The sequence below is a fragment of the Rhinolophus hipposideros genome, assembly GCF_964194185.1.
Source record: "Rhinolophus hipposideros genome assembly, chromosome: 13".
In the NCBI taxonomy this organism is placed as follows: domain Eukaryota; kingdom Metazoa; phylum Chordata; class Mammalia; order Chiroptera; family Rhinolophidae; genus Rhinolophus; species Rhinolophus hipposideros.
This window is the reverse complement of record NC_138059.1, coordinates 30,412,091-30,438,646: the sequence shown is the minus strand read 5'-3', so window position 1 is coordinate 30,438,646 and position 26,556 is coordinate 30,412,091. Positions and strand designations below refer to the sequence as shown.

The 26,556-nt window shown below is 39.8% G+C and overlaps 1 protein-coding gene across 4 annotated transcripts in view; it reads left to right on the top strand.

Annotated features, from left to right (window-relative positions):
- Nucleotides 1–26,556, top strand: part of GRHL2 (grainyhead like transcription factor 2) — a 155,031-nt gene that overhangs the window by 53,205 nt on the left and 75,270 nt on the right. For all 4 annotated transcript variants that reach the window (XM_081070220.1, XM_081070222.1, XM_081070219.1 and 1 more), the window contains exons 4-7: nt 3,217–3,610; nt 10,328–10,383; nt 12,978–13,134; nt 16,912–17,023. In XM_081070220.1, the coding sequence (XP_080926346.1) occupies nt 3,217–3,610; nt 10,328–10,383; nt 12,978–13,134; nt 16,912–17,023 (719 nt within the window). The remainder of the gene's footprint in view (nt 1–3,216; nt 3,611–10,327; nt 10,384–12,977; nt 13,135–16,911; nt 17,024–26,556) is intronic.

The window sequence follows — 26,556 nt, the reverse complement described above, 5'->3', positions numbered from 1 at the left end:
TCCATACTGCCCTGGGGCCCTGGGCCCTAGTTGGTCGCAGTGATGACAGGGAGAAAGAGGCTGATACTCTTCAGGTCCTGTAACTTTTCTTCCACCTAGCCAGTATTTATTAAGCTAAGCATATGCGGTCTGCTAAGTCCTATACCAGCAATCATAGAGGGCTCAGGGAAAAACAAATCTAAGATGTGTACTCTGTCTGCATTCTAAGAGACAAAAGAGGCCAGGTTTTCTTACAGCATCTTTTAGAACACCATGAAAGAGTGACAGCTGCTCATGGTTATTTTTGTGATTTCAATGGAGCATCTTTTAAAACAGCCAGCTGAGGTATAGGCAAAACCACCTTGTATAGACTAATTATGACCTAGTTGAGTCTGATTCAGTGTAATTTGGAAGGATGTCATTAGCTCTGCAGTGCATTCATAAATTAAAGTGCCATGTGCTAACATGATATTACAACTATATACAGAAATTGCTACTTTGAAAAGTAGAATCTCAAAGACATGATCTAAAAATTTTAAAAACGTATATTTAATGCACTGTTCTTAGCATTGCAATTTTTCTCATTTTATAATATTTTGTTCAATTTTAAATTCTATTGCAGGTGAGTCAGTATCCCACAATTCTTAGTTTGTTCTAATTATCTATTTTTTGAATGTCTTTCTGCAGTTCTCTAGCATCAGCTTTGAAAGCCAATGCTGTTCTACAGAGGCATGGTTACACATTATGGTGCTGAGTCAGTTATCTCCTTGTCGTGTAGTAATAACGAATCAATAGATTTATATAACTCTATAATTTGCTTATTTATTTGTTTATAAGAACACCCCAAGTCTTTTGACTTGTGTTTCTTATTTAGAATTCAGGTCTTTTTGCATGAATTAAAGAATTAAGAAATTTGGACTAAGCAGGACTCTAACTATAGCGCACTTGGTTAACTTTGAACATTTTGGCAAAGACAATAAGACTGCTTGTGCAAAAAGCCCAGAAGCTTGGAAACTGGGTAATTGCTTTGGTAGCTAATCAATGTAGACTAATCCTTCTACACCCAATTTGCAGGACATTACCTACAAGTAATAGTTAATTCTTCACCAAAGGGCCTGAGGTAAAATGAGTTTCAGAAATTCTGGGTTCCAATTGAACAGGTGAAGGAATACTTGGGGGGCCTTTACCCTATTCATGATGTTTGTGACCCATCAGGGTGGTCTTGTTATGGCAATGTTTTTTTGTTTTCTTTTAATACTGATTTTATCGGGCACTCCTTTCTTTGAGGAACAGCTATTAACATTCCATGCAATGTTCTAAATAATGGGGTTTAGGAAATGCAGATATAAATGGGTGGTCTGGGTTTGGCATCCTACAGATAACTGGGTACAGATTAAACATAATTTGTAAATTTTCACTGTGTCTTATATATAGATTCACTGATTGATTTGGCCCTGAAAGCAGGTTATTACTTAAAGCCAGAATGTTTGTAGACTTGAGATTTTATTCTTTAAAGGATTATTTTCTAGAATGATTTCTACAGATATGTGACAGACTCACAGAAGTTTAGATATTTTTCTGTTGTCTTTGTTCATGTGGAGCCATTCTTTCCTCAAGCTTCACTTTGAAGTTTTATCTGAAAAAAAAATCAAAGTTGAAATGCCAAGTTCTGCTTGAGAGTTAGGCAACCTCAGAGGCTAATGGACTTCCTTTACAGAGAGGAGCCAAGAGAAAACGATTCTTGGAAGAACCAACTTTATTAGAATATTTCTCTCCATGAGAGATGCCGATAAACCCTAGAAAGAACATGCTAGCTTAAGAAAAGCAGACATTGGAGACAGGGCTCCATGCAAAACATATATTTTCTCTATATCCATCAGAATAATCCATAAATAAGTGAGAGGTGGTCCCAAATTTTATTGACCACAGGGACTTCGCTAGTAAAATCATTTTGCTATCAATAATCTTCCATTAATGAGTCTCTTTGCTTCTGCTCTCTCCCAGAATTCCTTATTATAAGTGAAAATATTTCACCCTAGGCTAATAAGAATTAATTTTCTAAATCCTCTCCTTGTGTTTTGTACCAGCTAGGATGTCTGCGAGCTGAAAGATCTTGTTTTACATAAGCCCAGTTACAGTACTTCTTCAAGCCCTCAAAGTAATTCAGTGCTAAGGATGTCAATAAGCTTATGTTATTTCTTAATTTAGTGAAAGTATTTTAATGATAAATTTTTATTGTGTTATTTTTCCTAGAATTTCTAAATTTTGAGTTTAGTGCACATAACAGTGAAAAATATCCTTCCCATCCCATTCAAATTGCTTTGTTAGTTTTCCTCCCTCATTTTAAAAAAAGCTATTTTAAAATGTTTTCTTTTAAAAGCTTTCAAACATATACTGAAGTAAAGAGGACAGTCTAGTGAACCTCCAAATACCCATCCCATCCTCCAGGTTCAGCAGTGAACCTTTTTGTTATACCTGCTTAATCTCTACCCTTTCTCTCTTTCTCTTTTTTTTTCTTTATTGTGATGATATTTAAAGTAGGTCCCTGGCATCATGCCGTTTTACCTCTAACTATTTATGATTTGGATCTCTAAAAAATAGGACATTTTATTACATAATCAAACTCTTGATCACACCTAACTAAATTACAATAATACGCTTCCTTAATATCACCTAACTCCTAGTTCACATTCAATTGCCTCAAAAATCTCATTGTTGCATAATGCCTCTTTGGTTTGCTCAGATCAGGATCCAAACAAGATCTACTCATCATATTTAATTGTTATGCCTTTTAAATCTTTTTAAATCTAGAACGAGCCTCCTGCCCTTCTTTTTTTCATGCCTCTGACTTATTGAAGAAACCAGGTCAGTAAGATGTGTTACATTCTGGTTTGTCTGATTGCTTCTTTTTGATATTGTCAAAGTCTTTCTTCTAGCTCTTGTATTTCCTGAGAGCTGGAAGTTAGATATAAAAGGCTTGCTTAGATTGAAGGTCTTTTTTTTTTGTAATAGCACTTTATAGGTGGGGCTGATTGCATGATACCATGAGGTACACATGTGTATTATAGTTGTCTTACTTCTAGTGATGCATCCCATTGTCAAGTTCACCATCAATCTTTTCTCTAATAACAGCATTTGCATTCACTGATTATTGCCTGCATCAGTTATTTTATGAAGAGTTGCAAAATGGTGATTTTTCTAATTCTACCATGTTGCGGGGTGGGTTTCAACACACAGAAACTGTCTCGGCACCGGTGAAGCCCAGAGTAATGTGAGTGGAGGAGAAAACCGAGTGCAGGTCCTAAAGACCGTTCCAGTGAACCTTTCCCTAAATCAAGACCATCTTGAAAATTCGAAACGGGAACAGTATGGTACAAGCATCCCCGAGAGCCCTGCCATCATCCCTGTGTCGGGAATCACGGTTGTGAAAGCTGAAGATTTCACCCCAGTTTTCATGGCACCGCCTGTGCACTACCCGCGGGAAGATGGTCAGGAGCAGCGTGTGGTTATCTTTGAACAGACTCAGTATGGCGTGCCATCCATGGCCAGCCACAGCTCCTACCTCAAGGATGACCAGCGTAGCACCCCAGACAGCACTTACAGCGAGAGCTTCAAAGACGGAACCACAGAGGTGAGTCAGAACCCAAACCCAGAACCACCAGCTATTTTTTTTTTCTTCTTTATTTGCTTCTTAAGTGGGGTAAATGAATTCAACTCTGAGTTTAGGGTTATATTTAAAACTGTGTTTGTTGGTATCTTTCACTATAAACAGGTTTTAATAAACCATTGGTCTAGGTGTGTGGAGGAATATTTCTTTTTTTTTTTTTTTTGACTCTTAGATGAGAGATTCTTTTGTTTTAGTTTCAGTCTTAAAATTAAATGTTTATGAGGAATGAAGAGACGTTTGTGTGGAAACTTCCTACTTTGTAAAGTTTTCACCTTGATCTCATCTAGTTTGTAACCTTCCAGTGGTAGCTAAAGATGTTGCTGGCCCATTCTTTTTTAAAACAATACTACTCTTTGTGACCTTGTCTGATTGAATACTCAAGAAAGAATATGTATTTTCAATAATCAAGTGTGTGTGTGTGTGTGTGTGTGTGTGTGTGTGTGTGTGTGTGTGTACACTTTATACCTTATAGAGACGTATTCTTCTCATGTGCTCATAGAATTTACAGAAATAATGATCTCTTCTGGCTTTTTGTTTTGAAATCACATGTTTTATGTGCACAGTTTGAAATTGTAGGTATTGTATACAATTGTGTAGCCAACATCAGAATCAGTAGAAAGTCCCATCACCCTAAAAGTTCCCTTGATTCCCCTTGAACTTGAAGCCCTCTCCTCCCCTTGCTCTTGCAAGCACTAATTTGCCTTCTGTCAGTCTAGTTTTGCTTTTTCTAAAATTTCATACAAATGGAATGATAGAATGTATAGTTGTCTGTGTTGTCTTCTTTCACTTAGCATAATATTTTTGAGATTCATCTAAGTTGTTGCTTGTATTAATAGTTTGGTTTTTTATATTGCTAAGTAGTATTCCATGGTAAGCACATATCACAATTTATGATATATAATATCAGTTGCTATATATTGTGGATCATCTCTCCAATTTTTGACGCAGAATAGGTAAGGCAGTTTTTAAAATTCAAGTCAGCTTCTTCAACATTTAGGTGCAGTGCCTCTGCATTTGAGGTGATTGTCTTTGGCTTCCCATTTTTTTCAGTCCACTTGCACCAATACAATGGCAGAAGGGGCAAACCAGTGGTTTCTAATTTCCTAAAGAGGAGGGAGGATTGATGGCAGCATGCCAAATTTTTGCAGCCTCCTGTTCATTTAGTTGCCACTGGGACAAAATGCAGTTACCTGAGGTTGAGATTGCATCCCTAAACAATAATATTTAAAAATAATAAACATTTAATGCTCACATACTATGTGCTGGGCATCATTCTAAATGACATATACTCGTTTAATCCTTACAAAAATCCTATGAGGTAGTTACTGTTATCGTCATCTCCGTTTCCCACATGAGGAAACTAAGGTGCAGAGAGCATCAGTATACCCACGGACTACTGCAGTTAGTGGGAGAGCTAGGACTCATCACGAGCTGTCTCCTCCAGGCCCCATATACATAACCATTGTCTCTACTCTCTCAGAGAAACTGTGTGGGGTCTTCTAGTCTAGTTCCATGCTTAAAACAGTGATTCACCCACTTTTTTTTTTTTTTTTTTGATCTGAGTGTCCTTTATGTCATTAGGTATTTCTTACCTTTCAGATGGGAGAAGAGAAACAAAAAGGACTAGCTTTCTGAGGCGTTGGTACAAAGTCAGGGTTGACAGCTTACACTAGCAGCCCTTCCATTGCTGGCACCAATCGTTCCTGAGTACTTGCTGTATTCTATGAAATCAGGAAATGGGCAGAGCGAGACATGATAAATTCCCGACTGTTAAGAGGACATGGTATTTCTTGGGCTCTGTTAGGTTTATAATCAAACTTTTCAATGTCCTTGTTAAAAAAAAAAAAGAAAAGAAAAGAAAAGAAAAGAAAAAGTTCTTAAGGTTAGTGCCCAGAGTTTTCTGTGGTATATTCCTTAAAATAGCAAACCTTTTTATTTTTATTTTTTGAACCAAGCAAGGGATTTGTAGGGTCTTTGGTATTGAATATTTGATTTGCCTTCAAGCAGCCACGGGTACTTCCTTAGGAAAAGCAAATCACTCCACACGGGAATGTGAAGTACATGTTTTTTCACTAAAGGGATGCCACTGATATTTTTTCTCCCGTGGTGTGGAAATACTCTGTTAGTCACAGAAGAGTCCATGGATGTGGTCCAATGTCAACGGAACCATCATGTTATTTGAGGGATGTGTTATCAGTTGTGTCGTGTTGTAGATAAAGAGTCTTGTGAAAGGAAGCTATTGTATAATATTTGGGTTTTACTTTGAGGTGCATGAGAAAGTAACTTACCAGAAACTAAATGTGAAGATTATTCCCACTGAATTTGGAATATTTGGATATTTTAGCTGCTCTGCTAGTCTTGGAAGTCAGTGTTTACATTTCATGTTATATTTCAATTTGATGTGAATTAAATGGAATGCTTTCTTATGATCTTTAGCCATGGCTTTGCCTACAGGTTATAAGATTAGGTGAACTCAGAGTAATTTCACTAAGGAAAATTTGTCTACGATCTAGTAATTCTTTTAGACAAACTCTTAAAATGTCTAGGACCCACATTGAATTAGCAAGTTTCATTTGCTATTAGGGACTGATTCATTTCTCCCCCCCCCCCTTCTCTCTCTTTCTCTCTCTCTCTCTTTGTGTGTGTGTGTGGTGATATCAGGAATGGAGTAGTTTGGTCCAAATGATTAAGAAATGTACATCAAATCACAGTAAGATGATGTTGGCTGTCTGCCTGCCTTTTGGCGTCCTACAAATTATATTAAAAGGTTTCCAAACACTTGTGGAAACTTGGTAACTGTAAGCAGATGGTCCAAACATTTTGGTTCTAATTTTTTTTTTTAATTGGGGAATATTGGGGAACAGTGTGTTTTTCTAGGACCCATCAGCTCCAAGTCAAGTGGTTGTTTTCAGTCTACTTGTGGAGTGCACAGTTTACCGGCCCATGTGGGAATCGAACTGGCAACCTTGGTGTGATGAGCACTGTGTTCTAACCCACTGAGCCAACCTGCCGCCCCGGTTCTAACATTTATTACTAAATTATTTAACTCCATGTGACCCATCAATGTGATCAGGTCTCATAAGGATTGTGATATTTTCCAAGTGGACTCTACATTTTTTTTTTTAATTATAAAAATTGTAAAAATTTAAGGAAAAAAAATTAAACTTGAAAACAGTAATTCTGTTTCTGTAACATATCAACTTTTTTTTTTTCACAGTTCTTGTTCATATACAATCATATATATATTTTTTTACAGTATTTGTTCACATACAATCATTGTTATTGGAGTAAAGTTCTTTATTTCGGTCAGCCTACAGTGGACAGTCTCTTAGTGTCTCAACAGCTGAGTATATCATACCTTTTCACATCATCTGGGGGATTAGAATTATAGAATTTATAAGCCCAATATGTTTTAGTAAGCCAACCTGTCCTCAGGCTGTAGAGCTCTATGTCATGGACAGTAAATTCATTCAAGGCCATGTTTATTAATACTGTTTCACCATGTGTTTTTAAGGGTTAGTGCATATTCCTTCAAAGAAGACGTTGGAAATGCATCTCCTCTATCTTTTTTTTTTAACAATAAAAAGAAAATATTTTATTTTATTTTCATTTATTCTTTCTCTAATATTCTTCTCTTCTTTATGTAGATCTGAGGTTCTGGCCTAAATTATTTTCCTTCTCTCTTGAAGAACTTCTTTCTTACAAGACAGGTCCACTAATTCCCTCAATTTCTGCTTATCTGAGAAAGTCCTCATTCCTTCTTCACTCTTTTTTTTTTTTTAATTTATTGGGGTGACAATTGTTAATGAAATTACATAATTTCAAGTGTACAATTCTGTATTACATCATCTATAAATCCCATTGTGTGTTCACCACCCAGAGTCAGTTCTCCTTCCATCACCATATATTTGATCCCCCTTACCCTCATCTCCCACCCCCCAATCCCCTTACCCTCTGGTAACCACTAAACTATTGTCTGTGTCTATGAGTTTTTGTTTCTCATTTGTTTGTCTTGTTCTTTTGTTGTTTTTGGTTTATATACCACATATCAGTGAAATCATAGGGTTCTCTGCTTTTTCTGTCTTACTTATTTCGCTTAGCATTATACTCTCAAGATCCATCCATGTTGTCACAAATGTTCCTATATCATCTTTCCTTAATGCCGAATAGTATTCCATTGTGTATATATACCACAACTTCTTTATCCATTCATCTATCGAAGGACATTTTGGTTGTTTCCATGTCTTGGCCACCGTAAACAAAGCTGCAATGAACATTGGAGCACACGTGTCTTTATGTATAAATGATTTCAAATTTTTGGGGTAGATACCCAGGAGAGGGATTGCTGGGTCATATGGTAATTCTATTTGTAATTTTTTGAGGAACCTCCACACTGCCTCCCATAGCGGCTGCACCAGTCTGCATTCCCACCGACAGTGGATGAGGGTTCCTTTTTCTCCATAGCCTCTCCAACACTTGTTACTATTTGTCTTGTTGATGAAAGCCATTCTGACTGGGGTGAGGTGATATCTCATTGTGGTTTTTATTTGCATTTCTCTACATCTCCTCTATCTTTAAGTCACTTCCTTAAATTCCTTTTTCATCATGTTACCCTCCTACTCCAAAATTTCCTAATTCTTAACTAAACTAAGTGTAAATACTTTTTCATAGATCAGCCCTATCCAGTAGAACTTTCTGTAACAATGGAAATTTCCTTTCAGGTTATCCAATATGATAGCTACTAGTTGCATGTGTCAAGTTAGTATTTGAAATGTGGCTGGTTGACTGAGGAATTGAACAAAAATGTTTAATTTAATTCTAATCGACTTCAGCACATGTGTCTAGTGGTTACTGTATTACACAGTGAAGACCTAGATTTTCAGGTCCTCCATTCATAATTAGGTGAGGCCTGTGTCCTTGGCCCTATTATGTACCACATTTTTACCCATCATTTTGTCTTAAATCATGGTGGTCCTCTCTCACCTGGATTACTTCCTCTCATTTCTTCAATTAATCAAGGTTCTCTTTAGCTTCCAAGGGTCAGAGCAAAGTTTACAATCTCCATGAAGTCTTACTATAATTTTGCTCATCTTTCCTTCCTGGTAATGCCCATTCTGTACTTTTCCAGTGAAGACACCTGAATGAAAGAATAAATGAATGAATGATTCAACAATGACTTTCATATGTAGTCATTTGCGGTATTTTAGTTTCTTTTGTTGTTGTTCTTTTTCATGTGAATTTATCCATCCCCTCAACCAATTTTTGTCGTTCTCAGGAAAGGACAGTGTCTTACATATTTTCTTTATTTCTCCTGGTACCAAGTAGATCGTGAGGTCCCAGAAAAATTCCTATTAAGTGCTTTGCTGATTGATTGATTATAAAAGAATCATAAATCTGAATCTTTGATCCTCTGTCATGATTACTGAACCAATCAACAGTATTTGTGAAATGTTCGTAGGATGCATTTGGGTAAACTTTGAAGGGCAAACAAACTATCTTCTTGGATCCAAGACTGGATAGAAATAAGGATCATATAAACTGTGATCTAAGGGTGTACTGAATTCTAGAGATGGTGGCTAAGGATTGTGAAGAAAGTTTGAAAAATAACTGTGAGTAACCCTTTTCTGAGAAGGAAACCTTTGAACTGCTGGCCAAAGAATAGAAGTTTATGACAGAGAAATGAGAACCAGGAACATTGCTTTTTGGAAAGAGACACTTGAAAAAAGGTTGCAGTGGAAGGCGTTGTGTGGTCAATCAAGTGTTTTTTCATCATGATTCTCTCATGTTCATTTTAGGATCAAGAATTAGGGCTTTTGTGCATCTTTTAAAAAAGTTCTAAAATGTAGCAATGGGCATTTTATTTTAGTATATGTGCTGCCGAAGCGAGCACGGGCATTTTATTAAATATACTAAATATACAACAACTGAACGTCTTTGGGTTCAAGCTTTTTCACATGTAATACTAAGACTTAGAGTTTCCCCCCAAAACTTACAGTGTTGTGACAATGAAGATCTTAGAGAAGGGCATAGAATATGGTCAAGCTATTACTATATAATAGAATTTAATACACATATATAGTGCTGACTATGTCCCAGGCACTGTTCCAGTACTTTACCTCTATTAGCACGTTTAATCCTATTCACAATAGATAGGCATTTTACAAATGGAGAAAATATGGCACTTCTGTCAGTTTTGACAGGCAGCGGGCAAAGGAGCTAGAACTTGACCCTACACAGTCTCACTCTAGAAACTCTGCTCCTAACCACTCTGCTGTACTGCTTTTGCTATGATATGTGGTTTCTCTATAATTAATGTTCCATTAACTCAGAATGTGTTACTTTGGAATAACTGTTAGAGATAATCAAAGAGGAGTCTTACATGTTTGAAGAAACAGTGTCAGTTCCTACAAACACTTTAAGAACACCTACAGACATGTGAATAATGTACAAAATACAAATGCATTTTCTGCTCTCAAGTGTCGTTCTCGCTGTGCAGGTGACATGCGTGTTCTATGCACAAATGGTAACTATTTTCACTGTAGTTGAAAACATAATACCAAAAGTGTATAATTTTCTTTTCTAAAGTGAGGATAAAGCAGTTTGAATACATTTATCACTTTTTTTATTTGTCACAATGACTCTCCTATTTGTTTTAATTTCGATAACTTTAAAATTTTGCAGAAATTTCGGAGTGCTTCAGTTGGGGCTGAGGAGTACATGTATGACCAGACATCGAGGTAGGTTATCAGATGCTCCTGGAAAATGATGAACTGATGACCCTTTAAATGTACTCCCAAGTTATACTTTTAAACCTTTTTTCTCTTTATACTTTTGCTGAACAATTTTATTTGCTTTTGTCTTCAATTCTTTTCTTTGCACAAATGATTTCTAAAAAAATTACTATTTCCAGTCTTGACCAATTTCCTGAGGCCTCTACTCTGTCTTTGTCCTTCTGTTGACTAGACATCCCTTCTTAGTTGTTCTTCTGAACCTCAACCTTGTGCCGCTCCACCCAACATGTACGTAATGGAACTCTTTCTCTTTCTCTTTTTCTTCTTTCCCTCCTTCTCCACTTCTTTCTCATCTTCTGCTTTTATTTTCTATGGTGGCAAATGATGAAACCACCCTCCTAGTCACCCACTCAAGAGGTGTAAGGGTCTGCCTGCCTTCCTGTAGTACTTTTCACATCGCTTGCCCAGTGCTGAGTGTTCTGTTCTACCTGTTTTGTCCCTTTCAACGTACTCCTGTCATTTTCTCCTGAACTGTTGCCATATAACTGATCTCCCCGCCAACACTTCCTTTCTCCTTCTGTCCCACTTTGCACGCATCTAACTACCAGGTAGCCCACACGCCTGTGCCTTCCATGTATCAGCAATGTGGTAGGGATTAGGGATAAAAGGTAACCTCTCCTTACAAAAGACCCTTAGACTTTTGGAGGAGACAAATGTGATGACAGACAAATTGCAGTACATTTGCTAAGTGATGAGTCCTGCTACAGAGGTACACAAACAGAAAGCTGATAGGACCTGCAGGCCTGGGTAGGGCTGAGGGTGGGTGGCAAAGCTTCACAGGAAATGGCACTAGAGCTGGCTCTTGAAGGATTGGCAGCAGCAGTAGTTTTCCAGGGAAAGAGAATTAAGAACATTCTAGGTAGAGGGGCCAGCTGTTCAAAGACCTTGGTTTGTGACCATGCCTGAAGATAGGAGAGAATGGCAAGAAGTTTATTCCTCTCTCCCACTTCCCAAACCTACCAGTGATTTCACCATTTCAGAGAGAATTAAACACAAGTTCTTTATGGAGGTGGTCAGGACCCTCTATTTGCTGGTTCTTCTTTACTTTAACCCTTGTCTCTCACTGTATTTCTTGCCCCTCACTGTATTTCTTGCCCCTTTGCTTTTACATGTGTGGCCCTCTTCTAGTCTCTGTTTCCACTTGAAGTCCTCCTGCTCCTTCCGGGTCTTTCTCCAATCTCAGGCTCCTTGGTCGTCCTCCCGAGATTGTCCTAGTCAGAATTTGGGTGTGTGGAGAGGCAGGAAGGCTAGAGTTCCAAATCGCCTTATAAAATGTGGAAATATATGTATAATGTGCATGTTGTCGATCCAGTTCACTATATAATCAGCTGTCAGGTTAGTGAGAAGAGCATCAACCTACCAGTCCTTTGCCCTGGGTTCTCTCTCTGCCGCCATCATTGTCCAGTGGACTGAGCAAGTTTCTCAGCCTCTTCTCAGCTGTGAAATGAGGAAGGTGTTTCTCATCCTCTGTTAGGGGAGGCTTGGGAGATGCAAACCCCCTGAAATTATATCCGAAACCATTTATGTTCATCTGTGCTTTTGTTCTGGGACAGGGGTTCACAGCTTCCTTCTTGTTTTGGAAGCAATCTGTGCCCCAGACAAATTGCAAGCTACCCGTCTGGGCGATTCCTAATATCTTGTCCAGGGCTCAGATTTTATGATTCAATGGCTATATTGAAATTGCTTCTTCCAGGCAAAATGACAATGGAATTGATTCTGTCTTGAATGATTTATTTCCCACCCTGTTCTAAGACACATATTTTGGCACTTGCTTAAGTTTATCAGCGTAAGCCTAAGATTTTTATCGTGGAAGAGGAATATTATTTTGTCCTTCAAATTTTTTCTCATTATAAAGTTAAGTTAAAAAATCAAATATTGTGTAAATATTTATCATAGAGAGGTATGTTAATAGTCTTGTAAGCAGGCCATTTTTATAAAGAGGCAAACTTTGAGAGTTATTTTTGCCCCCACCCTTTTAAAGACTATGAAATTAAAGAGCTGGAAAAAAAGGTAGACACAATGAAGAGATTCTGATGATTCAGAAAATACATAAGGCATTTGTTGCTGGATCATTACTGTATGCTATCCTGCAGTGCAGCAGGAACAAATGTTTCTGAATGAACACGTACATGAACAAAAGCGTTCGCACCCGTGGTTTGTTGCTAGGGTAAAAGTGGCAAATTCTATCAGTTCTTAAGCTTCAGGCCTTGCTGATTGCCAGCTGAGACCTAACAGAGGTTCTCCTGGCACGGCCTTGTACAACCGGCCAGGAGCTTCATGGACTTTCTCCCCTTCTAAACCACCTGGTTTATGGGCCACTGTGAGGAATGTTGTATACATTGTACCAGCAGTGACCTTCGGTCTGGTTTCATCTTTTCTTTTACTTTTTTTTTTTTTTTTTAACCATATGCTGTGTTTTGTCTCTGAAATAGAGTAAATATTGGTTAATATTCATTCAAATGATATTGATGTGAAATTGATCAGGAAGGCAGAAAAGTCCAAATGAGTGAATCTGACCACTGTTTGTTTTCTGTTCACAGTGGCACGTTTCAGTACACCCTGGAAGCCACCAAATCTCTCCGTCAGAAGCAGGGGGAAGGCCCCATGACCTACCTCAACAAGGGACAGTTTTATGCCATAACACTCAGTGAGACTGGAGACAACAAATGCTTCCGACACCCAATCAGCAAAGTCAGGGTAGGGACCACCTTTCTCCAATAATGCATGGAGGAATCAGATGAATGTATTTGCTACCTCGTAGCCTTGTGGGAAGGGCATGGAAAAAATTCCAAAATAAATAATTCTGGAACAAATGTCAGAGAGTTGGGGCAAGAGAACTTATTGACTTGTAGTTTATCATTTTAATCAGTAACCAATAAACCCCAGGGAAGGGACATGGTTGGAATATACTTTCTGACTGTATCCAAGGCATTTTCCCAGCTTCATTCATTGCCTGTGTGCTACCTAGTTGTTGTTTCAATCAATTGATCTTAATTTTTCAGGGAAGTAGCTATAAGCCAGAATGTATTTGAACATATTTGTTCCTGCTCTCCTCTGTAAAGGAGGGGGCGATTCATGCTGTGTCCCGGACTCTTTGCAGCTTTGTTTAAAAGTCTTATGCAGCCCACTGCTTCCTCAGCAAGGGGTGAGTGCGGCATGATCTGATCCCAACCAGGAGTGACTGGAGGAATTTTCACGTTCGTTGGTTTTAGTTCTATCTGTGGGAAATGAAAGTGCCCTGGAAGCCTGCCAGCCTCTGGCATTCCCGCTACTGCCAAGAAGGGAAAGAAATGGTAATCCCGCTCTACTGAAAAGGATAATTATAGTAGAGCTCTGAAAAGAGGTTGAAGGACTTTCCTGCCCTGTTGTAAAATGATTTATGCTGCTGTGTGCATGGTGCCCACCCCACCTTATTTTACCCATAGCTACCTCCTCCTTAGCTCTTCAGCACAATAAGAGAGGAATGCTGTGCTGTTCCCAGAGCACAGAACAGCTGGGTTTGTCCCCATCCCAGATTTCATGCAAAGATAACAAATGAGGTAAAAGAGAAAGAAGGGGCTTTGGGCACCTATTGGTAAAATCGGTAAAATCACTGCAGTGGTGATCTCTGGATCAGCTGGTTTTTCTGGCTTGGTTTCAATGAGAAAGACAGGAAAAAACTACTGCTCATTTCTCTATCCAACAGGCCTTCCTCCCACCAAGGCTGCCCCAGTCTCAGATCGGAGATATAGGAGGCAGGGCACTTGAGAGTGAGGGGAAGATATAGAACTGATGTCCCACCAAAGGCCGAGCGTATGACGGGTAGAAAGGAGCTCATTGTGCTGTGTGCCCGTCAATGGAGTTAGTATGTTCCCAGCCTGAGGTCAAGGCTATGGTGAAGGGATGCCATCATAATAAGAAGAACAGTGGTCAAGGCTGAGAGGGAGGGATGCAATAATAATAATAATAGGTGAAGGGATGTCCTAACAGCAACAACAATAAGAGCCACAAAATAACAACTGATATTTATTGATTCTATCTTCTATGTGCCGACACTACGTTAAACACCATACATCTAATTTGAAACTAACAACTCTATGAAATAGGCACTATTGTTTTTATATTACAATGAGGAAACTCGGCCTTTTAGAAGCTAGTAACTGGCCTAGATTACACAGCTAAAATATGATGGAACCAGGATATATCCCAGACATTCAGACTCCCGAACCCATTAACCACAATGGTGCACTGAGTAGAACGGAGAGCTGAAAGGCATGGGCATTTCAGCCTGCGATCCACCTCTGAACGTATATCCTAGAAGTCACATGCAGCACCCTCACATGTGGACGCCTTTTTGTCTAACCTTGTAAATTGTGAATAAGTGCATAACTCATACACATCTCCTAACACCATTGGCATCATCCTGAAAAGGTGGTGGATGGTTAGTATTCTAAGGCCATGACAACAGTTTGGAGTACAGGGATTTTTCCAAGAATTCGACTTCACTGAAATCATGGAGATAATTTCATATGGAAATTTTATTTCCATCTGTTCCGTTTTGGTTAAAACGAGGAACACTCTTCCCGTTAAGCTCTTCACTCTAACACCCTTGGAAAGTAGGATGGCACCTCTCACAGTGAATCTTTTTTGCTGCTCAGCTCTGGGAGAGAACGCAGTCTGGAGGAAAGAGGGATGTACTTGGAACCTACCAGCATTAATTTCTGAGAACAGTGTTTGATTCTAAGTTGCAGCACATAGGCTTGGTGTCAATGTAGTTGAAACTCTCTTTTTCTTTATCACTTAAGAAATTGATTTCCATACCCAAAATATGCCATTATTTATGCTAATGTATTCATTTGCTATAAACAGTTGTCTTAAATGTTATTTTTATTGGGAGCAGACAGAAATAAACAATAGGAGGCCTTCACATGTCAATGGAAAAGTTTGAGGTGAGAGGGAGAAAAATGAAGAGCTGGCTGGGCTCTTAGTGCCACCAGCCCAGTCAATGGTGCCCTGTCTTGTTATCTCCATGCCTTTGAAGGTCATGCTGCTTGTGAATTCAAATAACACAGATACGCATTTCCAAACTAGTTTTTCTAACAAACATCTGCTTTCTTGTGTGACAAGTGTTCACAATACATTGGGAATAAGCCCGATTTTGACTTGACTGTACATGCACAAGCTTGTGTTTGGTGTCTTATCATTTGTCAGGCACGAGAGCCACTGTGGGGAGTGACACTGGTCCTGTCCTCGTTGAGTTCATAGTCAATGGGAAGACATTGCCATCGACTGAATTATTGTAGATAACAAGTAGATGACTACAAGTGTGTAAAATACTACGAAGAAGAAATTATTAATGAACAAGAGTCAATGAAATATGTTTCTGGAACAGTAGGAAAATATCTAAGAAGTGTTTTGGATATAGAGTGAGAAGGGGAGAGCCCTATCAGATACTGTAATTAAAAGATTCTTTGGGTTTGTTTACTTGTTTGTTTTTGGTACATTCTCTATCTCATAAATGACAGTGAATTAACGTGTATTTAGGTTAACGAGACTGTTTATAATTTAGAACTGAAAGGGATTTTGAATTCTTATTTCTATAAGATATAATTAGTTTTTCAAGCTCTTTTTAATTTTATTTTATTGGGGAATATTGGGGAACAGTGTGTTTTTCCAGGGCCCATCAGCTCCAAGTCAAGTCATTGTCCTTTAATCTAGTTGTGGAGGGCGCAGCTCAGCTCCAAGTCCAGTTGTCGTTTTCAATCTTAGTTGCAGGGGGCGCAGCCCACCATCCCATGCAGGAATTGAACCGGCAACCTTGTGGTTGAGAGCCCACTGGCCCATGTGGGAATCGAACCGGCAACCCTGTTCAGAGCTCATGCTCTAACCAACTGAGCCATCTGGCCGCCCTCAAGCTCATTTTTAAAGCACATCACATTATATTGAAATAAATAACATAGTTGACATTGTATTGTTTGGTTTGTAGCTTAGATCTATGTTCATCAATTTGAACTTACCTTTTAGTATTCCTCTCATTACTTGAGTATTTCTCTCATTAATCCAGTATTCCATCCTGAGGCACTTAATTAGTCCAGAAATAGATATTTGCCCCTTTACAAATGATGCCAGATTTTATGTTCAAGGATACAAAATTTCAAAAATATGCTTGTTCTCAGTACAAGAAAAAAAGTTTTTGGTATTTCCATTTACCTAACAAAATAGTACATTTGCTGGTAATTGGTTAATCTGGTTGTTTATGACTCAGGGTAAAAATGATGTAGGCCTCTTTTTTTCCATGTGCTGTTCTCATTTCCCAATCATTTTTTTAAGTAGGCCCCTTTTAAAACAAAACAAATCATATAACTGAGCTTGTCTGGCCTCTTGTAAAGCAAGAAAAGCAACATTACAGAAACACACCTCTGGCAGAACTAGAGACGGTGTGAAGCAACTGAGGCACTGAACACAAAGTAAGTTCCATGATTCTCCCCTCTGCAGAGCGTGGTGATGGTGGTCTTCAGTGAAGACAAGAACCGAGATGAACAGCTGAAATACTGGAAGTACTGGCACTCTCGGCAGCATACGGCAAAGCAGAGGGTCCTCGACATTGGTAAGTTGACCCGGACCTCCCTGCATGGTCTTTGGTAAGCTGCCAAGTTGTCATGATGCAAAGGAGGGCCCAGCACAGAAACCACAGCTAGGACCCACACAGCACTTGTGATGTGCCAGGCACTAGTCTATGCCCTTTTCTTTTGTTAGTATATTTAGTGTAAATTAGGCTGAGAAATCAAAATCGGGCTAAGTTGAGTGCAAAGCACTTTTTGTTCTACGAAAGTCAATTGTGTCCCATATAATATAGTAATATATTTAGGTTTACAAGGACCATGTCAGTTTATAAAACAATCTCCATGCCCTCCCGTGTTTGAGCCTAACAGGCCAGTTGAACTCTGATCCCTCTGTGACATGAATGACCTCAGGGTCATTTGGCTCTAGGGTATTTATGAAGGTCACATGACTGGACAGTGAGTTGCAGTTCTCTAATTCCCTGTCCAGTGTTCTTTCCATGCTAAAATACATCTAGCGCAAATAGTACTAGGGGCCTTCCCTGACAACAAAGAAGGAATGAATCTGCCAAGTACATTTTCTGGAGTCTGTATACTCCTAAACCGATGTCTGTTCTTTGGAGACCTATAGTCTCCTCAATGGGACTTAAGGTCCATTCAGGAAAGCAGAGTTCATGCCAAGTGGTGCCAAGGAGGGAATTCATTGCAAATGTTGTTGGGAAGGCTGAAGGCACTGTGTGAGGCAATCCAGAGGTGAGCCACTGCTATTACCTGCAGGGTGGAAGATCAAAGGGAGGAGGTAGTGGGTGTTGAGAGAGCCACCCAGCAAGAGCTGGAACCATGGTGGGGCTGCCTCAGTAGGAGCTGGGACCACAGAGAGACAGGCTTTCTAGGAGGAAGTAGAACCACAGAGGAATCGCGGCCAGAGACACCTCTCAATGCCAAGAGAGGTGAGGAGGAAGAGTGTTCTGGCTTCTCTTTGCCTCCTAATCTCCCACCAGTGCTTCCCATTGGCTAAATTACCCAGAAGCCACTGGGCACGCGACCCTAACAAATGCAGTTTGCAGGAATCAACCTCATACACAGAGCAAAGCAGGGGAAGTCAGGGATAGGATCTTAAAGTTTCTAGAAATACTTAAAAACAGAGAGTACTATATGTGTTTCTAAATAATTTTTAACACTTTACATGCTGTCTCCCTAAGAAATAAGTAATTTCTCATTTGTACGCTATATTACCCCATTTTGTAGACCAAGAGGCTGCAGTCCCAGTGAGTGCAGGCAAAGTGAAGGTTTCCATCATATTGAGTATCAGAAGGTATTACTGAGCCATTAGAAGGATGTTTGTTTTGATTTCTCACACTGCAGTGATGGATTTTTCAGAGCTTCTGTCTCACCCTTGCGAGAACTCCTTGACCAATGACAGAGAGGTTAGGGACTAGGTTAGGGTTAGAGACTCACCATAGAACATGTTGAAACTAATTACTGTTTTATCCTACAAAATGTTTATGCCATTCCTTACCTCCCACCACACACGTGCGCGCACACATACACATGCACAGACATATTTTATATTAACCAGTTCAACGTATTTGTCTAATAACCCAGGAAACTGAGGCCTAGAATGCCTCATCCCAAGTGACTTCTCAGGTAATTAGTGCAAGAGCTGGGATAAACAATCTTCCTCGTCCAGGTCATACACTGAACGTCTAAGACCAACTGACTTAGGACAAGGCTTTGGGGTACTTGCCTTAACCTGCTCTGTAGCCAATCTGCATAGAGCAGAGGAACAATTTTATTTTATTTGAAAAGTTAGCCTTGTAATTATTACCCAAGAAAATGAGAGGAGCAATTAAATAAAAATGTGGACTAGGTCCAAATAAGGCAAATAATAAAAGCATTTTACTGGCATACCTGTTGGTTCAACTTTGATATTATTACAAGGTTTACTTTTCTTAGGCCAGAATGATTTCTCAGCTCTCAGAGGACTTCAAATCTTATCTCTCTTCTTTATCACCTTCTGCCTGCCTTCAGACTTTTCTCTCGTATAACCTTATATATACACGCACAAACACACACATATGCTTTATCTTTGAGATCTGTGACTTTTACTCAGTAGCTTTATGGCTGCCCGGGCTCCTTGCTCTGAACCTGAGACCAAGGCATTAAATCATCCCCTTAGCTTCAAATGGAAAATCGATTTTCTGACCACAGTCTCTACCCCTAACCTCAACCTGACAGCTACTCACACGGGATGAAGAAATAGGCCCCCCTCCCAAAAAAAAAACTCATATAATTCATTCTTCTACTGGATTAAAAAAATCAAACTGTGTGTTCCTCTGCCAGTGGGTGGTTAAGACCATTTCTAATATAAAGGGGGGCTTTGAGAATGATTAGGAGGCTACACCATGGTTCAACCAGGAGGCTTATCAATGCTTGCTGAGGATGAAGGCAGGCCAGAGAGCACATGCGCCATATATTTGCCAGTTTGAGTTGAGAACCTTTTAGTAGCCTACAAAAGAAAAGGAAGAATCTGAAATTATTTAATGAAGTCCTTTTTTTAACCTCCGTGAAGCTGGAGGTTAAAGTCAGGGCTCCAACGTTGCAGTTCCCAAATCTTCACCAGCCAAGTTCAACTAAATTGTCCAGATAGTAACCGATGGCCCATGGGAATCTGTGGGTGGGCCATAGGGAACCTCAAACTCCTCAAATCACACACAATTCTGTGACTATGGGTATGGACATTGTTTCATCTCATTTTGCAGGGGATAACCAGCTCTCGCTCTGGTACTCTGCCTCTCTGCTTCCACTCCAAGCAAAGCCCAGTGGAGCTTTCACCTCTCTGTCTTTCCTTATTGGGCACCTCCTCAGCTCAAGGATTGTTCTGTCATCTCTTGTACTCTGTAAAAATGATGTCTGGCAAACAACCTACATCTTTCCTTACATAATTTATCTCACTTGGATTAGATTATTGATTATTCTTTGAGGCTGCTCCTAATCCTCTGATTAGCCCCTCAGTGTCCCTGATGGAGTCCTGTGGATGGGTCCATGCAAAGGAGAGTGGCAGCCTGAGGACCCAGGGCCCAAGGAAGGAGACTGCTCCTCAGAGCACGTGGAGCCTCGCTTCCCAGGTGCCTTGTGTCCCGAGCAGGGTTTCTGATGAAGCAGTACTGCGTCACACCAGGCACAGCCCTCCTGGGGTGGATACTTGCACCTTGTACAGCTTGTTCCCTCACTTCTTACAGGCCTTTACTTGTCACCTTATCAGAGAGACCTTCCCTATCAACTTACCTAAATGTCATGCCCTCATCACCTGTGAGCTCCCTTACCTTTATTTTGCTGCAGAGTGCTTCTTACTACCCAACATGCTATCTATGTATATATGTTTCTATTTATTGTTGTTTCCCTTTCCTACTAGAAGGTAAGTCTCATGAGGGCAGACATTTGTCTGTTTTATTCCCTGATCTAGCCCCAATGCTTAGCACAGGGCCTGAGACATAATGAGCGTTCAATAAATATTTCCTGAATGAAAGAATGAATGGATGAACAAATGAACAAACAAGTATATAAAACTCTTACTATACTGACAGAAGGTAGGCCTTTGAAGGAATGAACTGTGTCTCAATAACAGCTCCCATGTGTTCATTTCCTTCTGTTTCACACTCTTTTTTTACATCATGCATACACATTTTGTCCTTCATCCTCAAAACAAACTCATTTTTTTGTTTAAAAAATGATGGTGAGGGGTTCAGAATTTTACCCAAGGTCATGTACTTGGTTAAGTGCTGTCGGTGGGATCGAAACCCAAGAATGCCGAAGTTTGCATTCTTTGTTATTTGTTTGTTTGTTTCCATTACCCAATGTCCTTACTCCACTGTGTATTGTCTTTGTATCCCAATGTAGATAGTTCTTGGCTCCCACCTGGCACCGATTACATGCAGACTGACTGGAGACATGCGTTAATTGACCTTGCCCCGATGTCCTGCTTCTCCCCTCTGTGCCTTCCTTTCCAGACACTGAGAGCATTTTGCAGTCTGGGTGATGGGACTCATGGCCGCTGTTAGTTCTGACATTTCTGAAAGTCAGTTTACATGTGTGGTTCTTGTACGTTAAGCCATAAACTGTTTTTTGGGTTTTTTTTTTTTTTTTTTTTTTTTGGTGGGGGGATCGTTAGCAATTAGCTCTTACTTAGTGAAGTAAAACAAACAACTCCTGGCCCAAGTAGATTTTGCTGCTTTTCAAAGCACACAGCTGAGGAGCTTGTTGAATAACAACCATTTTTCCAGGTCATAAATACATTTCCCTCCTGCAACCCAAGGAGCATTCCTGTGCCAATTATACCTCCTGACTGGATAGCTACTTAGATTTTATGTCATTCCGCTTGTCTCTGAGTGTGAAAACCCCTTTATAATGGGACATGGAGTGAGTGCTGGTCCCATATCAGAGACCGTAAGCTTGCAGAAAGGCAAGCTTATCCCACATTCATTCAGCAAACATGTCAAACATTTTGTGAGGGACTGGCGATTCAGAGCTAATGAAGGCAGCGCCCCTGTCCTCAAACTACTGCTCAATGGCTAAGATGCCAGGGGGGAGGGGCAGCTCAGAGGCGCGCTTCCCTGAGATGTTTTTGAGACCTCTCTGAAAGGATAATAAGAACATCTGAGATGAAAAATGTGGGTGAGGGTGCTACAAGCGAAGGGAAAAACACATGCATAATAGGTACAGGAGCCAAGACAGAAAAACCAAAACGAGATTGGTCAATTATTTCATTAAGTCTGAGAAGCTGTTAGCACTGATAGAAGGGGTAGAAACTGTCACACTTGCTAGTGGGAGTGTTTATCGATTCAGCCAATACAGGGAGGGTGAAGGGAGGAAGTCCGGAGTCAAGGGGGTTGAGAAAGTGAGAAAGAAGGATTTGGTAGTTGAGGAAAGGTTTGCTTTTTCAGGGGGAATCCTAGGGAGGCAGGGATGTGAAGCTCAAGATCTAGAAGGAGCCTCTGGGTCTCCAGAGGAGGCTGATTGAGCTCAGCATGGTGTCTAAGGACTTCCCGTGGTCGAGGCCATTGACTCTTGCCACCTGTGTGCCCTGGTGGCAAACCTCAGAGCTGCAGGTAGAATATTGGGCAAATGCTGTTTCAGTTCCTCTGCAAAGACCCACCCCTAGGTCTTCAGCACACCAGATATGGAGAGTAATTAGGCTCTTTACAGCTTTGAAACTATCTTGAGTCTATAAAGTCCTCTTTTGTAGTTTTGTTGGGGAGATATTGAAGTGTGTGTCTGTGTGTGTACTTTTTTTATATCGAAGTGTAATAAGCATACCTTGTGTGTAATCCATGTTTTTCTGTGGTCGAATGGAGTAGATTTTAGAGATCCAGGAATACGTAAGAGAGAGATAATAAAAGTTGTATCTACCTGTTGTCATTCATCCAAGAGGATGAGTTCCATTTGTACATCAGTACCCGAAGGACTCTGATAAGGATAGACAGAAGGAAATATGTAGAAATAATAGGCAAGTAGAATATTGTGATGAACGGACATTCCTCTTTAATGAATTGCAGTACTTGATTTCAGGCGCTTTGATAATCATTGAGGATTTTTAGCAGGACCGTAATGGGATGATGTCTGTATTTCAGGGAGGTAATTTTGGGCCAGCCTGGGGAGTGGGATAAAGTGATGCAATGGGGAGATCAGTTATAGCCGGTGAAAGACTAGTACCCAGAGGAATGAAGCGTGAAAAGGGGAGATACAAAGGTAACTCAGGAACGAGAGACAAATGCTAGAAGTGATAGACTCTCCATGGTGCCTGCTTGTGGGGATAAAGGAAAAGAAAAGGATCACAGAAAAAAAGTGCGGCTTTGTCACCAGGTGGATGCCTTGCCCTGAGGCAGGGGAGTCAGGAGAAGCCGAGTGGCCAGAGAGCGAGCGTAGGCTGGCCTGGCGCTGAGTTCAGCCAGGGGCATGATAAATTTGAGTCACCATCTACACAGAGAGCAGGGTAGCAGTTCCCTGGGACTTATTTGCATAGTGGAGTTACCCAGTTTTGCATAGTGTGAGCCATTTAAAAAATATTTGAAATGAATCACAAATCACACAATGAACTGGACTACCTGTCAAGTCTACTGAAACGGTAGACAATTCTAAAGCTGCTTTCTGGGGAAGGCAGTTTTTCATTTGTTCCCTTTCAAGCAGGGAAGGAAAATTAGAAGAGGTTCAATGACTAATATTCACTTTATAGAAAGAGAGAGCCAGAAGCCACAACAGATCAATTGAGGCACATTCACATAGGCTTTCTCTCTCTCGACCAGAATTAAGAATCTTTACTATTGTACAATGCACATGGTCTAAAATAATGAACTTTATGGGGTTTGCATTTTCAGAATGGGTGGTCTGGATTGTAACGTAATGAGACTGATTCCAAAAGCACATCCAAATAAGCATTATTACTTTGCAGTTACGTCCAATGTAACGATTATTGACATAATTTTATAGTTAATTGTGAAACTAACCATTTGCTCTTTATTTAATCTCTGTCTTTAATTTTGGTTCCCAGTAGTCTTTCCCAGTAGGGGATTATAATACATCAGGATGTATTAGTTATATCATTGATATTAATCCTGTAGTTTCCCATGGTAATTAGCAGGCAATTATAGTACATCTTTGGTTATTAACATGTGATTATAGGATTTTCATCTCTGCTCTCATACAGATCTATTTCTTAAGAGCCAGTTTTTAAATTGTGCTCTGTTGATAGCAGCGTTATATTAAGGGAAAGCTTTCCATGAAAACTTAAGTTCCAATTAAGTCAAAACGTTTCTTCAAGTTTAGTTCTAAATAGTTTTCCTGGAGGATTCAAAGAGAAGCCTATCAGAAGACTCTCAAACCCAGAATTTCGCTGACTACTGTGAATTATTCAGTTTGGCTGATCTGTCCAGGGTAGGAGCTCTCTTCAGTCTGGAGTTATACTCTACTTTCAAACAGGAATTGTGATTAAAATTAACACTGTTTTTTTCTTTGAATTTTCTAGAGGAGGCTGACTTGGACGTGCCTCACAAGTAGGCTTTCTTGCATTTTTTATAGCCAAACCTGGGCTGAGCTACTCAGACGTGTGCAGAAGTGGGAGGGTGGAGACTGGAGAGAGGGTTGGGGAGAAAGCTGCCGCATTTCCGAAGGTCAGGTAGTCCACGTGAATTCATGGCCCAAATAGGCTAGGAGACAATGCATTGCAACTCACCTCTCTCTTCACCCGGGTTTTTCACCCAGCCATTTAGTTTTGTTCTCTGGAGGGCTGTCCTCTCCCAGGATTATACAGACCTGCTCTCTCCCTGCAGTTGGGAAAGTGTTGGTCTACCTTCCTTTAAAAACAACTCAAGTAAATGGAATTTCGATTTTTAATGTTTTCCTAGACTGTTTCCACACTTTTGAATAGACATGAAAAATACATTTGATTCAAAACCAAACCAAACCAAACCTCTTGAGAGTACCCAACTTAAACAAAACAAAACAAAACAAAATAAAACAAAACAAAAAACATAAACCCTTCCTGCTGGTGAGAGCCTAGGCAGTGAGAGAGCTAAGTTAGAAGAGTGACCTTGATCCCTGCTTCCTCCATAGGGTCTTGCTCTGTTTCCTTGGCTCGAGCTGCCATCACAAGCATGCTTGTTGTGAGAGTCACCCTGTTTTACAGACAAGTGTTGTAGCCACAGTTGCTGAAAATTCTTTTTCATCTTCAACTTTGGTTAGGAAATATTTATATGATGAAAGTGTGGTAGGCTATTACATTATATTTTAAAACATTATACAATGCAAGTATTTAAACTTAATCTCAGTTCAGGCAGAATATATTAATTTTCAATAATAATCCAGCCACTGTGCCTTTTCATTTATTGCATGCATGTCTCTGTGTGACTCCTAGAAGCTCATTTTGTTGGGGACAACAGCCCTGGAGAGAAACACTTCCTGTCGCGTTTGCCTGGGGCGATCCAGGGGTCTCAGTAGTATTTTTCTAGACCCCCAGGGAAGGTTCCAGGACAGCTCCAGATTTCACAAACTGCCCGTTTGTCCAGGATCTGCTCTTCTCAGACTACCTTTCAAGCTATTGCTGGGTTTTCCTCTTACCTTCCATTCCATGTTTCTTAAAAGGAACTCCATGTGCCTACCCCACATCCTAGATGACTACTTATGTCTCAGTCCAGCATAACCTGTCTTTTATTAAAAAATTTCTTAATGCCAAATCTATAGGTCTATTTTTGCCCCTCACTAACTTTCCTGGTTACTTCCAGCCTCTCCTTTGTTCCTTCTCGGAGGCTCTCCTTGCCTAGAATAGCCCTCCCTCCCTCCTTCACCTGGTAGATATTTCCCCTTTAGGCCTCGTCTGTCTGTCCCCACTTGGGTGAGATCGTCCAAATCCTTCCCTGCAGAGTCAGCTGCTCCCTCCACAGGTTTTGGTTTATATATAGACAATAGCTCTTTGCCATGTTTCACTTGGTTTATCAGTTTGCATTCTGTCCATCCTACTAGATGCTGAGCTTCTTGAGTAGAGAGAGTATTTTTTTTTTTTTTTAAACCTTTGTATACCCAACACTCAGTACAGAGCCTGGCACGGAAGAGATACGCAACTGGTGTCAACTAGTTGATGACCAAAACCCCAGGTGTGGTTTTGTGTATTTAGGTAACACAGTAAGCAGGCACACGTTTAGCTAACTGGGAAATCAGGCTGGGGTCTTGCATTCTCTTCCATGCTGAATCCATTTTGGTCATATTTTTCTAGATGCGAGGGGACTAAATATGTATTTGGTACTTTGCTTTGTTATATTTTAAATATTATTTTATTATCCTATAGCCCTTTTGATGAAACTTGTTTAACAACTCTTAAGACTTAATTGCTTGCATAGAAATATTATATTACACGAGTAAACTGGGAGATATGACTCATTTTTAATTTAACTAGAAATCATTATGATCTCCCTGAAGTAAGCAATAGGAAATTGTTTAAAAGCAAATTTTCCAAAACAAAAAAAAGGTAGCTGTGTTTGAAAATTAAATATTACAATTAATGTGGTCCTTTACCATTTTTCTTCATTGCTCTTAGGAAGTGTGTTTATCTGGTTCCAGGACATTATGGTTTAATAAACCTTTTCTGGTTAAAGAGTTTTCCTCCTGCTGATAATTTTAAACCTTGAGTGGTTAACCAGAAGGAATGTTACAGAGAGACTAGTGGAAGACCCCTCTGAGAATCTGTTTTAATGAGAAGGTAAAACGGTCCCATAAACAGATACTGGTTTAGATTATGAGCTTTCAAAATTAACACACACACACACACATGCGCGCGTGTGAGAGAGAGAGAGAGAGAGAGAGAGAGAGAGAGAGAGAGAGAGAGAGAAAGATAACTAAAACCACTTCATAGAGCCATCATATTTAATACTGTAAAATTCTTTATTTCTTGTATTCCATTTTTCCCCCCCCCACATTACGGGTACCACATTGTTTTTCCTCTAATTGGTTGGTAGGACCTTTTCTATATCTTTAGCTACACAAGAACATGCTTTCATCTCAAACACATAATCTATGCTTTTGTTTGATTTCA